Source organism: Aquarana catesbeiana, unplaced genomic scaffold (genome assembly GCF_042186555.1).
Source record: "Aquarana catesbeiana isolate 2022-GZ unplaced genomic scaffold, ASM4218655v1 unanchor211, whole genome shotgun sequence".
Lineage (NCBI taxonomy): Eukaryota > Metazoa > Chordata > Amphibia > Anura > Ranidae > Aquarana > Aquarana catesbeiana.
In genome coordinates this window covers 2,273,302-2,288,361 of record NW_027362637.1, presented here as the reverse complement: position 1 = coordinate 2,288,361, position 15,060 = coordinate 2,273,302, and the positions used below count along the sequence as shown (strand labels likewise).

At 54.6% G+C, this 15,060-nt stretch overlaps 2 protein-coding genes across 5 annotated transcripts in view; one reads left to right on the top strand and one right to left on the bottom strand.

Moving 5' to 3' along the window:
- ITGB1BP1 (integrin subunit beta 1 binding protein 1) overlaps positions 1 to 3,153 on the bottom strand; it is a 31,350-nt gene extending 28,197 nt beyond the window's left edge. For 2 of the 4 annotated variants that reach the window (XM_073611143.1, XM_073611145.1), the window contains exons 1-2: positions 3,050 to 3,116; positions 2,510 to 2,542 (exon numbers count right to left, since the gene is read on the bottom strand). Coding sequence is in view for 1 of the 4 variants with exons in the window: in XM_073611145.1 (XP_073467246.1) it covers positions 2,510 to 2,542; positions 3,050 to 3,056 (40 nt within the window). In the remaining 3 variants the exon portion in view is untranslated. Of the gene's footprint in view, positions 1 to 655; positions 815 to 2,509; positions 2,543 to 3,049 lie in introns of all 4 variants that reach the window. The other 2 variants (XM_073611142.1, XM_073611141.1) reach the window with 2 other exon arrangements.
- Positions 3,026 to 15,060, top strand: part of CPSF3 (cleavage and polyadenylation specific factor 3) — a 50,692-nt gene continuing 38,657 nt past the window's right edge. The window contains exon 1 of the mRNA XM_073611140.1: positions 3,026 to 3,278. Within this exon, the coding sequence (XP_073467241.1) occupies positions 3,208 to 3,278 (71 nt within the window). The 5' untranslated portion in view covers positions 3,026 to 3,207. The remainder of the gene's footprint in view (positions 3,279 to 15,060) is intronic.

The following is a 15,060-nucleotide window of genomic DNA, read 5'->3' as shown; positions in this document are numbered from 1 at the left end:
GAGAGGGGAGAGGCTGGGTCTACAGAGAAGGGAGAGGCTGGCTATACGGAGAGGGGAGAGGCTGGGTATACGGAGAGAGGAGAGGCTGGGTATACGGAGAGAGGAGAGGCTGGGTATACGGAGAGGGGAGAGGCTGGGTATACGGAGAGGGGAGAGGCTGGGTATACGGAGAGAGGAGAGGCTGGGTATACGGAGAGGGGAGAGGCTGGGTATACGGAGAGGGGAGAGGCTGGGTATACGGAGAGGGGAGAGGCTGGGTATACGGAGAGGGGAGAGGCTGGGTATACGGAGAGGGGAGAGGCTGGGTATACGGAGAGGGGAGAGGCTGGGTATACGGAGAGGGGAGAGGCTGGCTATACGGAGAGGGGAGAGGCTGGCTATACGGAGAGGGGAGAGGCTGGCTATACGGAGAGGGGAGAGGCTGGGTATACGGAGAGGGGAGAGGCTGGGTATACGGAGAGGGGAGAGGCTGGGTATACGGAGAGGGGAGAGGCTGGGTATACGGAGAGGGGAGAGGCTGGGTATACGGAGAGGGGAGAGGCTGGGTATACGGAGAGGGGAGAGGCTGGGTATACGGAGAGAGGAGAGGCTGGGTATACGGAGAGGGGAGAGGCTGGGTATACAGTTTCCCCCCTCCCCCTCGGTCTGCACTCACCTTCTCATTTGGAGAATGCAATACATTCTCTGAATGGCATCCATGCTGAGTGGCCAATCTTCTATGTTCACAATGCAGGAGTGCAGCTGCTCAGCACAGGACCCGGAAGCAAGTGGAAATGGCTGGAGTAGTGGTGTCTCTTTCAGTGATTTCCAGCTTCTAGGGGTATCAACCAGATATGGTATATATCTATCTACATTGGTTCAAGCTGGAACAATGAAACTGTTAGGGTTGCACTGATACTGTTTTTTTTCTTGTGCTCAAGTACTCGCTGATACCTAGTACCGAAACCTTTGCGGTGCGAATTGAGCAGTACAAAAACAATGGGCGCAAACTGCCCTGCAATGAATCGCATGCGATTTGAAAAGGAATGCGGTGCGATTCCTGTCTCGATCTCATGCTGGTTTCCTGCACCGCTCCTGTGTGGCCCCAGGCTGAAATCACGATGGCAAACCTGGGTTCACACAGGAGCTGTGGGGGAAACCGCATGTGATTCATTGCAGTGCGATTTGACCCCATTCTTTTTGTATGGGCTCAAATTGCACCATATCAGAGCATTTGCATGAGTACAAGTACCCCTGCAAGTGCTCAGTAACGGCACTGATACCAGTATTGGTGCAACCCTAGTATGTATAGAATATCCATACCTGGAATTCATCTTTATAGTGAAACTAAAGTCTCGCTTTTGGAAACAGGCAGCTCTTTATTGCAGAAGAAACATGCAATGTCTCACCTGCAATAAAAGGAACCCACCTTCTTTTTTTTTTTTTTTTTTTTTTTAATATTGACAAGGCACATAAAAGGAAGGGGATGAAAAAAATTAATTTTGGATTAGACCGATAATTTTTTGGCATTAATCCTCATGGTTGGTGTTCCTGGAGGCATGGTAGGGGAGTGCCAGTCGTCCATGTACGTCATTCTGTACCGTCCCATAGTTAGGAGGTAGGGCTACAGGACACAAAGGTGTATTCTGCTACATAATACTGCAGTGCCACAAATATACCGCCAATGAGAATACTACAATCACCTCCCCTTACATAGCCACAAATATACCGCCAATGAGAATACTACAATCACCTCCCCTTATATAGCCACAAATATACCGCCAATGAGAATACTACAATCACCTCCCCTTACATAGCCACAAATATACCGCCAATGAGAATACTACAATCACCTCCCCTTACATAGCCACAAATATACCGCCAATGAGAATACTACAATCACCTCCCCTTATATAGCCACAAATATACCGCCAATGAGAATACTACAATCACCTCCCCTTACATAGCCACAAATATACCGCCAATGAGAATACTACAATCACCTCCCCTTACATAGCCACAAATATACCGCCAATGAGAATACTACAATCACCTCCCCTTACATAGCCACAAATATACCGCCAATGAGAATACTACAATCACCTCCCCTTATATAGCCACAAATATACTGCCAATGAGAATACTACAATCACCTCCCCTTACATAGCCACAAATATACTGCCAATGAGAATACTACAATCACCTCCCCTTATATAGCCACAAATATACCGCCAATGAGAATACTACAATCACCTCCCCTTACATAGCCACAAATATACCGCCAATGAGAATACTACAATCACCTCCCCTTATATAGCCACAAATATACTGCCAATGAGAATACTACAATCACCCGCCCCCCCCCCCATACAGCCATTGTAGATCTGCCCGATGCAGATATGACCATTATAATGAGGCCTGTATGGTGATGTACAGGTCTGTGTTCAATGACTTCCTGATCATCCTCCATAGGTGACAACTTCCAGAACACATAATGGCAAGGACAGTCATTTTCTCCACTATCACATACCTCCCAACTTGTTGAGATGGGAATGAGGGACACCTATCAAAAAAAAGTATGCAGGCATAAGACACACCCCTTACCACGCCCCCTTAAAATGAGAATTGTACAAAAAAACAAGATTGGTTAAACCCACAAGTGCTTTTTTTTTACCACTACTATTCCTTTATATTGGCTTCTGAAATTTACAATTGCAACAATTTAGAAATCAGATGAAAGGTTTAGCACTGAGAGACACTTTTTGATAGATACAAAGTGAATTTTATATACAATATATAGATCGGATCAAAATGAGGGACAAATAAGGAGGGAAGAGGGACAGAGGGACATTGCTCCAAATCAGGGACAGTTGGGAGCTATGCTATCATCATGATGTATACAGAGAGATCACACCACCAGACACTGGAGGAGGGATCTATATACACTACACACTCACATCATACTATACAGGAAATAGAGCAGTCCCGGGACACAGGAGAGTGTGACCCCCTACATTAGTATCACCACCTATAACCCCTCCACTACACACCCCATCCGGACATCACATACCTGTCATTCAACACAGCGGAACCTTCTATACAGGGACACAGCGGAACCTTCTATACAGGGACACAGCGGAGCGTTTACTGTGCGCCGGAAGTGGCTAATAGGAGAAGCACACAGGCGGAAGAAAGGCTGACTGATTGTTAATGTGACTGAATGTAAAGATGTCTGTGAAGAGAAAAGCAGACGGAGCGGTTCCGGCGGAGGAGAGCGACCAGCTTCTTATCAGACCCCTGTATGTCCGACATACCGTGCACTGACTGTACCCCCCCCCCATACTGTGTTCTGTATGCTGACTGCACCCCCCCATACTGTGCTCTGTATGCTGACTGCACCCCCCCATACTGTGCTCTGTATGCTGACTGCACCCCCCCCATACTGTGCTCTGTATGCTGAGTGTAACCCCCCCCCCCCCATACTGTGCTCTGTATGCTGACTGCACCCCCCCATACTGTGCTCTGTATGCTGACTGCACCCCCCCATACTGTGCTCTGTATGCTGAGTGTAACCCCCCCCCATACTGTGCTCTGTATGCTGACTGTACCCCCCCATACTGTGCTCTGTATGCTGAGTGTAACCCCCCCCAATACTGTGCTCTGTATGCTTACTGTACCCCCCCAATACTGTGCTCTGTATGCTGAGTGTAACCCCCCCCCCCAATACTGTGCTCTGTATGCTGACTGTACCCCCCCAATACTGTGCTCTGTATGCTGACTGTACCCCCCCCCCCCATACTGTGCTCTGTATGCTGACTGTACCCCCCCCATACTGTGCTCTGTATGCTGACTGTACCCCCCCCCATACTGTGCTCTGTATGCTGACTGTACCCCCCCCCCATACTGTGCTCTGTATGCTGACTGCACCCCCCCATACTGTGCTCTGTATGCTGACTGCACCCCCCCATACTGTGCTCTGTATGCTGAGTGTAACCCCCCCCCCCCCCCATACTGTGCTCTGTATGCTGACTGTACCCCCCATACCGTGCTCTGTATGCTGAGTGTAACCCCCCCCCAATACTGTGCTCTGTATGCTTACTGTACCCCCCCAATACTGTGCTCTGTATGCTGACTGTACCCCCCCATACTGTGCTCTGTATGCTGAGTGTAACCCCCCCCCAATACTGTGCTCTGTATGCTGAGTGTAACCCCCCCCCATACTGTGCTCTGTATGCTGACTGTACCCCCCCATACTGTGCTCTGTATGCTGAGTGTAACCCCCCCCCCCCAATACTGTGCTCTGTATGCTTACTGTACCCCCCAATACTGTGCTCTGTATGCTGACTGTACCCCCCCATACTGTGCTCTGTATGCTGAGTGTAACCCCCCCCCAATACTGTGCTCTGTATGCTTACTGTACCCCCCCAATACTGTGCTCTGTATGCTGACTGTACCCCCCCCCATACTGTGCTCTGTATGCTGACTGTACCCCCCCCCCATACTGTGCTCTGTATGCTGACTGTAACCCCCCCCCCCCCATACTGTGCTCTGTATGCTGACTGTAACCCCCCCATACTGTGCTCTGTATGCTGACTGTACCCCCCCATACTGTGCTCTGTATGCTGAGTGTAACCCCCCCCCCCCATACTGTGCTCTGTATGCTTACTGTACCCCCCCCAATACTGTGCTCTGTATGCTGACTGTACCCCCCCCCATATTGTGCTCTGTATGCTGACTGTAACCCCCCATACTGTGCTCTGTATGCTGACTGTAACCCCCCATACTGTGCTCTGTATGCTGACTGTACCCCCCCCCCATACTGTGCTCTGTATGCTGACTGTACCCCCCAAATACTGTGCTCTGTATGCTGACTGTACCCCCCAAATACTGTGCTCTGTATGCTGACTGTGCCCGCCCCATACTGTGCTCTGTATGCTGACTGTAACCCCCCACCCCATACTGTGCTCTGTATGCTGACTGTACCCCCCCAATACTGTGCTCTGTATGCTGACTGTACCCCCCCCCCCCAATACTGTGCTCTGTATGCTGACTGTACCCCCCCCATACTGTGCTCTGTATGCTGACTGTACCCCCCCCCCATACTGTGCTCTGTATGCTGACTGCACCCCCCCCCCATACTGTGCTCTGTATGCTGACTGCACCCCCCCATACTGTGCTCTGTATGCTGACTGCACCCCCCCATACTGTACTCTGTATGCTGACTGCACCCCCCCCATACTGTGCTCTGTATGCTGACTGCACCCCCCCCATACTGTGCTCTGTATGCTGACTGTAACCCCCCATACTGTGCTCTGTATGCTGACTGCACCCCCCCCCCATACTGTGCTCTGTATGCTGACTGTAACCCCCCCATACTGTGCTCTGTATGCTGACTGTAACCCCCCCATACTGTGCTCTGTATGCTGACTGTACCCCCCCATACTGTGCTCTGTATGCTGAGTGTAACCCCCCCCCCATACTGTGCTCTGTATGCTTACTGTACCCCCCCAATACTGTGCTCTGTATGCTTACTGTACCCCCCCAATACTGTGCTCTGTATGCTGACTGTACCCCCCCATACTGTGCTCTGTATGCTGACTGTAACCCCCCCCCATACTGTGCTCTGTATGCTGACTGTACCCCCCCCCCCATACTGTGCTCTGTATGCTGACTGTAACCCCCCATACTGTGCTCTGTATGCTGACTGTACCCCCCCATACTGTGCTCTGTATGCTGAGTGTAACCCCCCCCAATACTGTGCTCTGTATGCTTACTGTACCCCCCCCATACTGTGCTCTGTATGCTGACTGCACCCCCCCATACTGTGCTCTGTATGCTGACTGCACCCCCCCCCCCCCATACTGTGCTCTGTATGCTGACTGTACCCCCCCCATACTGTGCTCTGTACACCCCCCCCCCATACTGTGCTCTGTATGCTGACTGTAACCCCCCCGTACTGTGCTCTGTATGCTGACTGTAACCCCCCCGTACTGTGCTCTGTATGCTGACTGTAACCCCCCCATACTGTGCTCTGTATGCTGACTGTAACCCCCCCATACTGTGCTCTGTATGCTGACTGTAACCCCCCCATACTGTGCTCTGTATGCTGATTGTAACCCCCCCATACTGTGCTCTGTATGCTGACTGTAACCCCCCCATACTGTGCTCTGTATGCTGACTGTAACCCCCCCATACTGTGCTCTGTATGCTGACTGTAACCCCCCCATACTGTGCTCTGTATGCTGACTGTACCCCCCCCCATACTGTGCTCTGTATGCTGACTGTACCCCCCCCCATACTGTGCTCTGTATGCTGACTGTACCCCCCCCCATACTGTGCTCTGTATGCTGACTGTACCCCCCCATACTGTGCTCTGTATGCTGACTGTACCCCCCCATACTGTGCTCTGTATGCTGACTGTACCCCCCCATACTGTGCTCTGTATGCTGACTGTACCCCCCCCCCATACTGTGCTCTGTATGCTGACTGTACCCCCCCCCCATACTGTGCTCTGTATGCTGACTGTACCCCCCCCCCATACTGTGCTCTGTATGCTGACTGTACCCCCCCCATACTGTGCTCTGTATGCTGACTGTACCCCCCCCCCATGCTGTGCTCTGTATGCTTACTGTAACCCCCCCCATACTGAGCTCTGTATGCTGACTGTACCCCCCAAATACTGTGCTCTGTATGCTGACTGTAACCCCCCCATACTGTGCTCTGTATGCTGACTGTAACCCCCCCCCCCCCATACTGTGCTCTATATTCTGACTGTACCCCCCCCCAATACTGTGCTCTGTATGCTGACTGTACCCCCCCCCCCCATACTGTGCTCTGTATGCTGACTGTACCCCCCCCATACTGTGCTCTGTATGCTGACTGTACCCCCCCCCCCCCATACTGTGCTCTGTATGCTGACTGTACCCCCCCCAATACTGTGCTCTGTATGCTGACTGTACCCCCCCCCATACTGTGCTCTGTATGCTGACTGTAACCCCCCCCATACTGTGCTCTGTATGCTGACTGTACCCCCCCCAATACTGTGCTCTGTATGCTGACTGTACCCCCCCCCCCCCATACTGTGCTCTGTATGCTGACTGCACCCCCCATACTGTGCTCTGTATGCTGACTGCACCCCCCCCCCCATACTGTGCTCTGTATGCTGACTGTACCCCCCCAATACTGTGCTCTGTATGCTGACTGTACCCCCCCCAATACTGTGCTCTGTATGCTGACTGTACCCCCCCCATACTGTGCTCTGTATGCTGACTGTACCCCCCCCCCATACTGTGCTCTGTATGCTGACTGTACCCCCCCCCCCCATACTGTGCTCTGTATGCTGACTGTACCCCCCCCCCCCATACTGTGCTCTGTATGCTGACTGCACCCCCCCCCCATACTGTGCTCTGTATGCTGACTGCACCCCCCCCCCCCCCATACTGTGCTCTGTATGCTGACTGCACCCCCCCCCCCCCCATACTGTGCTCTGTATGCTGACTGCACCCCCCCCCCCCCATACTGTGCTCTGTATGCTGACTGCACCCCCCCATACTGTGCTCTGTATGCTGACTGCACCCCCCCATACTGTGCTCTGTATGCTGACTGCACCCCCCCATACTGTGCTCTGTATGCTGACTGCACCCCCCCATACTGTGCTCTGTATGCTGACTGCACCCCCCCCCCCATACTGTGCTCTGTATGCTGACTGTAACCCCCCCATACTGTGCTCTGTATGCTGACTGTAACCCCCCCCCCCCCATACTGTGCTCTGTATGCTGACTGTACCCCCCCCATACTGTGCTCTGTACACCCCCCCCCCATACTGTGCTCTGTATGCTGACTGTAACCCCCCCATACTGTGCTCTGTATGCTGACTGTAACCCCCCCATACTGTGCTCTGTATGCTGACTGTAACCCCCCCATACTGTGCTCTGTATGCTGACTGTAACCCCCCCATACTGTGCTCTGTATGCTGACTGTAACCCCCCCATACTGTGCTCTGTATGCTGACTGTACCCCCCCATACTGTGCTCTGTATGCTGACTGTAACCCCCCCATACTGTGCTCTGTATGCTGACTGTAACCCCCCCATACTGTGCTCTGTATGCTGACTGTAACCCCCCCATACTGTGCTCTGTATGCTGACTGTAACCCCCCCATACTGTGCTCTGTATGCTGACTGTAACCCCCCCATACTGTGCTCTGTATGCTGACTGTAACCCCCCCATACTGTGCTCTGTATGCTGACTGTAACCCCCCCATACTGTGCTCTGTATGCTGACTGTAACCCCCCCCATACTGTGCTCTGTATGCTGACTGTACACCCCCCCATACTGTGCTCTGTATGCTGACTGTACCCCCCCCCATACTGTGCTCTGTATGCTGACTGTACCCCCCCCCCCCCCATACTGTGCTCTGTATGCTGACTGTACCCCCCCCCCCATACTGTGCTCTGTATGCTGACTGTACCCCCCCCATACTGTGCTCTGTATGCTGACTGTACCCCCCCCCCCCATACTGTGCTCTGTATGCTGACTGTACCCCCCCCCATACTGTGCTCTGTATGCTGACTGTACCCCCCCCCCCCCCATACTGTGCTCTGTATGCTTACTGTAACCCCCCCCATACTGAGCTCTGTATGCTGACTGTACCCCCCCCCATACTGTGCTCTGTATGCTGACTGTACCCCCCCCATACTGTGCTCTGTATGCTGACTGTACCCCCCCCCCATACTGTGCTCTGTATGCTGACTGTACCCCCCCCATACTGTGCTCTGTATGCTGACTGTACCCCCCCCATACTGTGCTCTGTATGCTGACTGTACCCCCCCCATACTGTGCTCTGTATGCTGACTGTACCCCCCCCCCATACTGTGCTCTGTATGCTTACTGTAACCCCCCCATACTGAGCTCTGTATGCTGACTGTACCCCCCAAATACTGTGCTCTGTATGCTGACTGTAACCCCCCCATACTGTGCTCTGTATGCTGACTGTAACCCCCCCCCATACTGTGCTCTATATTCTGACTGCACCCCCCCAATACTGTGCTCTGTATGCTGACTGTACCCCCCCCCCCCCATACTGTGCTCTGTATGCTGACTGTACCCCCCCCCATACTGTGCTCTGTATGCTGACTGTACCCCCCCCCCCATACTGTGCTCTGTATGCTGACTGTACCCCCCCCCCAATACTGTGCTCTGTATGCTGACTATACCCCCCCCCCCATACTGTGCTCTGTATGCTGACTGTAACCCCCCCATACTGTGCTCTGTATGCTGACTGTACCCCCCCCAATACTGTGCTCTGTATGCTGACTGTACCCCCCCCCCCCATACTGTGCTCTGTATGCTGACTGCACCCCCCCCCATACTGTGCTCTGTATGCTGACTGCACCCCCCCCCATACTGTGCTCTGTATGCTGACTGTACCCCCCCAATACTGTGCTCTGTATGCTGACTGTACCCCCCCCCCAATACTGTGCTCTGTATGCTGACTGTACCCCCCCCCCCATACTGTGCTCTGTATGCTGACTGTACCCCCCCCCCCCATACTGTGCTCTGTATGCTGACTGTACCCCCCCCCCCCCCATACTGTGATCTGTATGCTGACTGCACCCCCCCCATACTGTGCTCTGTATGCTGACTGCACCCCCCCCCCCATACTGTGCTCTGTATGCTGACTGCACCCCCCCCCCCCCCATACTGTGCTCTGTATGCTGACTGCACCCCCCCCCCATACTGTGCTCTGTATGCTGACTGCACCCCCCCCCATACTGTGCTCTGTATGCTGACTGCACCCCCCCATACTGTGCTCTGTATGCTGACTGCACCCCCCCATACTGTGCTCTGTATGCTGACTGCACCCCCCCCATACTGTGCTCTGTATGCTGACTGCACCCCCCCCATACTGTGCTCTGTATGCTGACTGCACCCCCCCATACTGTGCTCTGTATGCTGACTGCACCCCCCCATACTGTGCTCTGTATGCTGACTGCACCCCCCCATACTGTGCTCTGTATGCTGACTGCACCCCCCCATACTGTGCTCTGTATGCTGACTGCACCCCCCCATACTGTGCTCTGTATGCTGACTGCACCCCCCCATACTGTGCTCTGTATGCTGACTGTAACCCCCCCCCCATACTGTGCTCTGTATGCTGACTGTAACCCCCCCCCCCATACTGTGCTCTGTACACCCCCCCCCCCATACTGTGCTCTGTATGCTGACTGTAACCCCCCCATACTGTGCTCTGTATGCTGACTGTACCCCCCCCCCATACTGTGCTCTGTATGCTGACTGTACCCCCCCCATACTGTGCTCTGTATGCTGACTGTACCCCCCCCCATACTGTGCTCTGTATGCTGACTGTACCCCCCCCCCATACTGTGCTCTGTATGCTGACTGTACCCCCCCCCCATACTGTGATCTGTATGCTGACTGCACCCCCCCCCCCCATACTGTGCTCTGTATGCTGACTGCACCCCCCCCCCATACTGTGCTCTGTATGCTGACTGCACCCCCCCCCCCATACTGTGCTCTGTATGCTGACTGCACCCCCCCCCCCCATACTGTGCTCTGTATGCTGACTGCACCCCCCCCCCCCATACTGTGCTCTGTATGCTGACTGCACCCCCCCATACTGTGCTCTGTATGCTGACTGCACCCCCCCATACTGTGCTCTGTATGCTGACTGCACCCCCCCATACTGTGCTCTGTATGCTGACTGCACCCCCCCATACTGTGCTCTGTATGCTGACTGCACCCCCCCATACTGTGCTCTGTATGCTGACTGCACCCCCCCCCCCATACTGTGCTCTGTATGCTGACTGCACCCCCCCCCCATACTGTGCTCTGTATGCTGACTGTAACCCCCCCCCCATACTGTGCTCTGTATGCTGACTGTAACCCCCCCATACTGTGCTCTGTATGCTGACTGTAACCCCCCCCCCCCATACTGTGCTCTGTATGCTGACTGTACCCCCCCCATACTGTGCTCTGTACACCCCCCCCCCCCATACTGTGCTCTGTATGCTGACTGTAACCCCCCCATACTGTGCTCTGTATGCTGACTGTAACCCCCCCATACTGTGCTCTGTATGCTGACTGTAACCCCCCCCCATACTGTGCTCTGTATGCTGACTGTAACCCCCCCATACTGTGCTCTGTATGCTGACTGTAACCCCCCCATACTGTGCTCTGTATGCTGACTGTAACCCCCCCATACTGTGCTCTGTATGCTGACTGTAACCCCCCCATACTGTGCTCTGTATGCTGACTGTAACCCCCCCATACTGTGCTCTGTATGCTGACTGTAACCCCCCCATACTGTGCTCTGTATGCTGACTGTACCCCCCCCCCCCCATACTGTGCTCTGTATGCTGACTGTACCCCCCCCCCATACTGTGCTCTGTATGCTTACTGTAACCCCCCCCATACTGAGCTCTGTATGCTGACTGTACCCCCCAAATACTGTGCTCTGTATGCTGACTGTAACCCCCCCATACTGTGCTCTGTATGCTGACTGTAACCCCCCCCCCCCCATACTGTGCTCTATATTCTGACTGTACCCCCCCCCCATACTGTGCTCTGTATGCTGACTGTACCCCCCCCCATACTGTGCTCTGTATGCTGACTGTACCCCCCCCCCCCATACTGTGCTCTGTATGCTGACTGTACCCCCCCCAATACTGTGCTCTGTATGCTGACTGTACCCCCCCCCCCATACTGTGCTCTGTATGCTGACTGTAACCCCCCCATACTGTGCTCTGTATGCTGACTGTACCCCCCCCAATACTGTGCTCTGTATGCTGACTGTACCCCCCCCCCATACTGTGCTCTGTATGCTGACTGCACCCCCCATACTGTGCTCTGTATGCTGACTGCACCCCCCCCCCCCATACTGTGCTCTGTATGCTGACTGTACCCCCCCAATACTGTGCTCTGTATGCTGACTGTACCCCCCCCCAATACTGTGCTCTGTATGCTGACTGTACCCCCCCCCATACTGTGCTCTGTATGCTGACTGTACCCCCCCCATACTGTGCTCTGTATGCTGACTGCACCCCCCCCCCCCATACTGTGATCTGTATGCTGACTGCACCCCCCCCATACTTTGCTCTGTATGCTGACTGCACCCCCCCCCATACTGTGCTCTGTATGCTGACTGCACCCCCCCCCATACTGTGCTCTGTATGCTGACTGCACCCCCCCCCCCATACTGTGCTCTGTATGCTGACTGCACCCCCCCATACTGTGCTCTGTATGCTGACTGCACCCCCCCATACTGTGCTCTGTATGCTGACTGCACCCCCCCCCCATACTGTGCTCTGTATGCTGACTGTAACCCCCCCATACTGTGCTCTGTATGCTGACTGTAACCCCCCCCCCCCCCCCATACTGTGCTCTGTATGCTGACTGTACCCCCCCCATACTGTGCTCTGTACACCCCCCCCCCCCCATACTGTGCTCTGTATGCTGACTGTACCCCCCCCCCATACTGTGCTCTGTATGCTGACTGTACCCCCCCCATACTGTGCTCTGTATGCTGACTGTACCCCCCCCCCCCGTACTGTGCTCTGTATGCTGACTGTACCCCCCCCATACTGTGCTCTGTATGCTGACTGTACCCCCCCCCATACTGTGCTCTGTATGCTGACTGTACCCCCCCCATACTGTGCTCTGTATGCTGACTGTACCCCCCCCCCCATACTGTGCTCTGTATGCTGACTGTACCCCCCCCCCATACTGTGCTCTGTATGCTTACTGTAACCCCCCCATACTGAGCTCTGTATGCTGACTGTACCCCCCAAATACTGTGCTCTGTATGCTGACTGTAACCCCCCCATACTGTGCTCTGTATGCTGACTGTAACCCCCCCCCCCATACTGTGCTCTATATTCTGACTGTACCCCCCCCCCAATACTGTGCTCTGTATGCTGACTGTACCCCCCCCCATGCTGTGCTCTGTATGCTGACTGTAACCCCCCCATACTGTGCTCTGTATGCTGACTGTACCCCCCCCAATACTGTGCTCTGTATGCTGACTGTACCCCCCCCCCCATACTGTGCTCTGTATGCTGACTGCACCCCCCCCCATACTGTGCTCTGTATGCTGACTGCACCCCCCCCCATACTGTGCTCTGTATGCTGACTGCACCCCCCCCCCCCATACTGTGCTCTGTATGCTGACTGCACCCCCCCCCCCCATACTGTGCTCTGTATGCTGACTGCACCCCCCCATACTGTGCTCTGTATGCTGACTGCACCCCCCCATACTGTGCTCTGTATGCTGACTGCACCCCCCCATACTGTGCTCTGTATGCTGACTGCACCCCCCCCCCCCCCATACTGTGCTCTGTATTCTGACTGCACCCCCCCATACTGTGCTCTGTATGCTGACTGTAACCCCCCCCCCCCCCCATACTGTGCTCTGTATGCTGACTGTACCCCCCCATACTGTGCTCTGTACACCCCCCCCCCCATACTGTGCTCTGTATGCTGACTGTAACCCCCCCATACTGTGCTCTGTATGCTGACTGTAACCCCCCCATACTGTGCTCTGTATGCTGACTGTAACCCCCCCATACTGTGCTCTGTATTCTGACTGTAACCCCCCCATACTGTGCTCTGTATGCTGACTGTAACCCCCCCCCATACTGTGCTCTGTATGCTGACTGTAACCCCCCCCCCATACTGTGCTCTGTATGCTGACTGTAACCCCCCCATACTGTGCTCTGTATGCTGACTGTAACCCCCCCCCCCCATACTGTGCTCTGTATGCTGACTGTAACCCCCCATACTGTGCTCTGTATGCTGACTGTAACCCCCCCATACTGTGCTCTGTACGCCGACTGTACCCCCCTATACTGTGCTCTGTACGCCGACTGTACCCCCTATACTGTGCTCTGTATGCTGACTGTACCCCCCCATACTGTGCTCTGTATGCTGACTGTACCCCCCCCATACTGTTCTCTGTATGCTGACTGCACCCCCCCCCATACTGTGCTCTGTATGCTGACTGCACCCCCCCCCCATACTGTGCTCTGTATGCTGACTGCACCCCCCCCCCCATACTGTGCTCTGTATGCTGACTGTAACCCCCCCATACTGTGCTCTGTATGCTGACTGTACCCCCCCCCCCCCCAATACTGTGCTCTGTATGCTGACTGTACCCCCCCCCCCCCCATACTGTGCTCTGTATGCTGACTGCACCCCCCATACTGTGCTCTGTATGCTGACTGCACCCCCCCCCCCCATACTGTGCTCTGTATGCTGACTGTACCCCCCCCCCATACTGTGCTCTGTATGCTGACTGTACCCCCCCATACTGTGCTCTGTTTGCTGACTGTACCCCCCCATACCGTGCTCTGTATGCTGACTGTAACCCCCCATACCGTGCTCTGTATGCTGACTGTACCCCCCCATACTGTGCTCTGTATGCTGACTGTACCCCCCCATACTGTGCTCTGTATGCTGACTGTACCCCCTCATACTGTGCTCTGTATGCTGACTGTACCCCCTCATACTGTGCTCTGTATGCTGACTGTACCCCCCCCCATACTGTGCTCTTTATGCTGACTGTACCCCCCCCCATACTGTGCTCTTTATGCTGACTGTACCCCCCCCCATACTGTGCTCTGTATGCTGACTGTACCCCCCCCATACTGTGCTCTGTATGCTGACTGTACCCCCCCCATACTGTGCTCTGTATGCTGACTGTACCCCCCCCCCCCCTGTACTGTGCTCTGTATGCTGACTGTACCCCCCCCGTACTGTGCTCTGTATGCTGACTGTACCCCCCCATACTGTGCTCTGTATGCTGACTGTACCCCCCCATACTGAGCTCTGTATGCTGACTGTACCCCCCAAATACTGTGCTCTGTATGCTGACTGTAACCCCCCCATACTGTGCTCTGTATGCTGACTGTAACCCCCCCCCCATACTGTGCTCTATATTCTGACTGCACCCCCCCCATACTGTGCTCTGTATGCTGACTGCACCCCCCTCCCATACTGTGCTCTGTATGCTGACTGTACCCCCCCATACTGTGCTCTGTATGCTGACTGTACCCCCCCCATACTG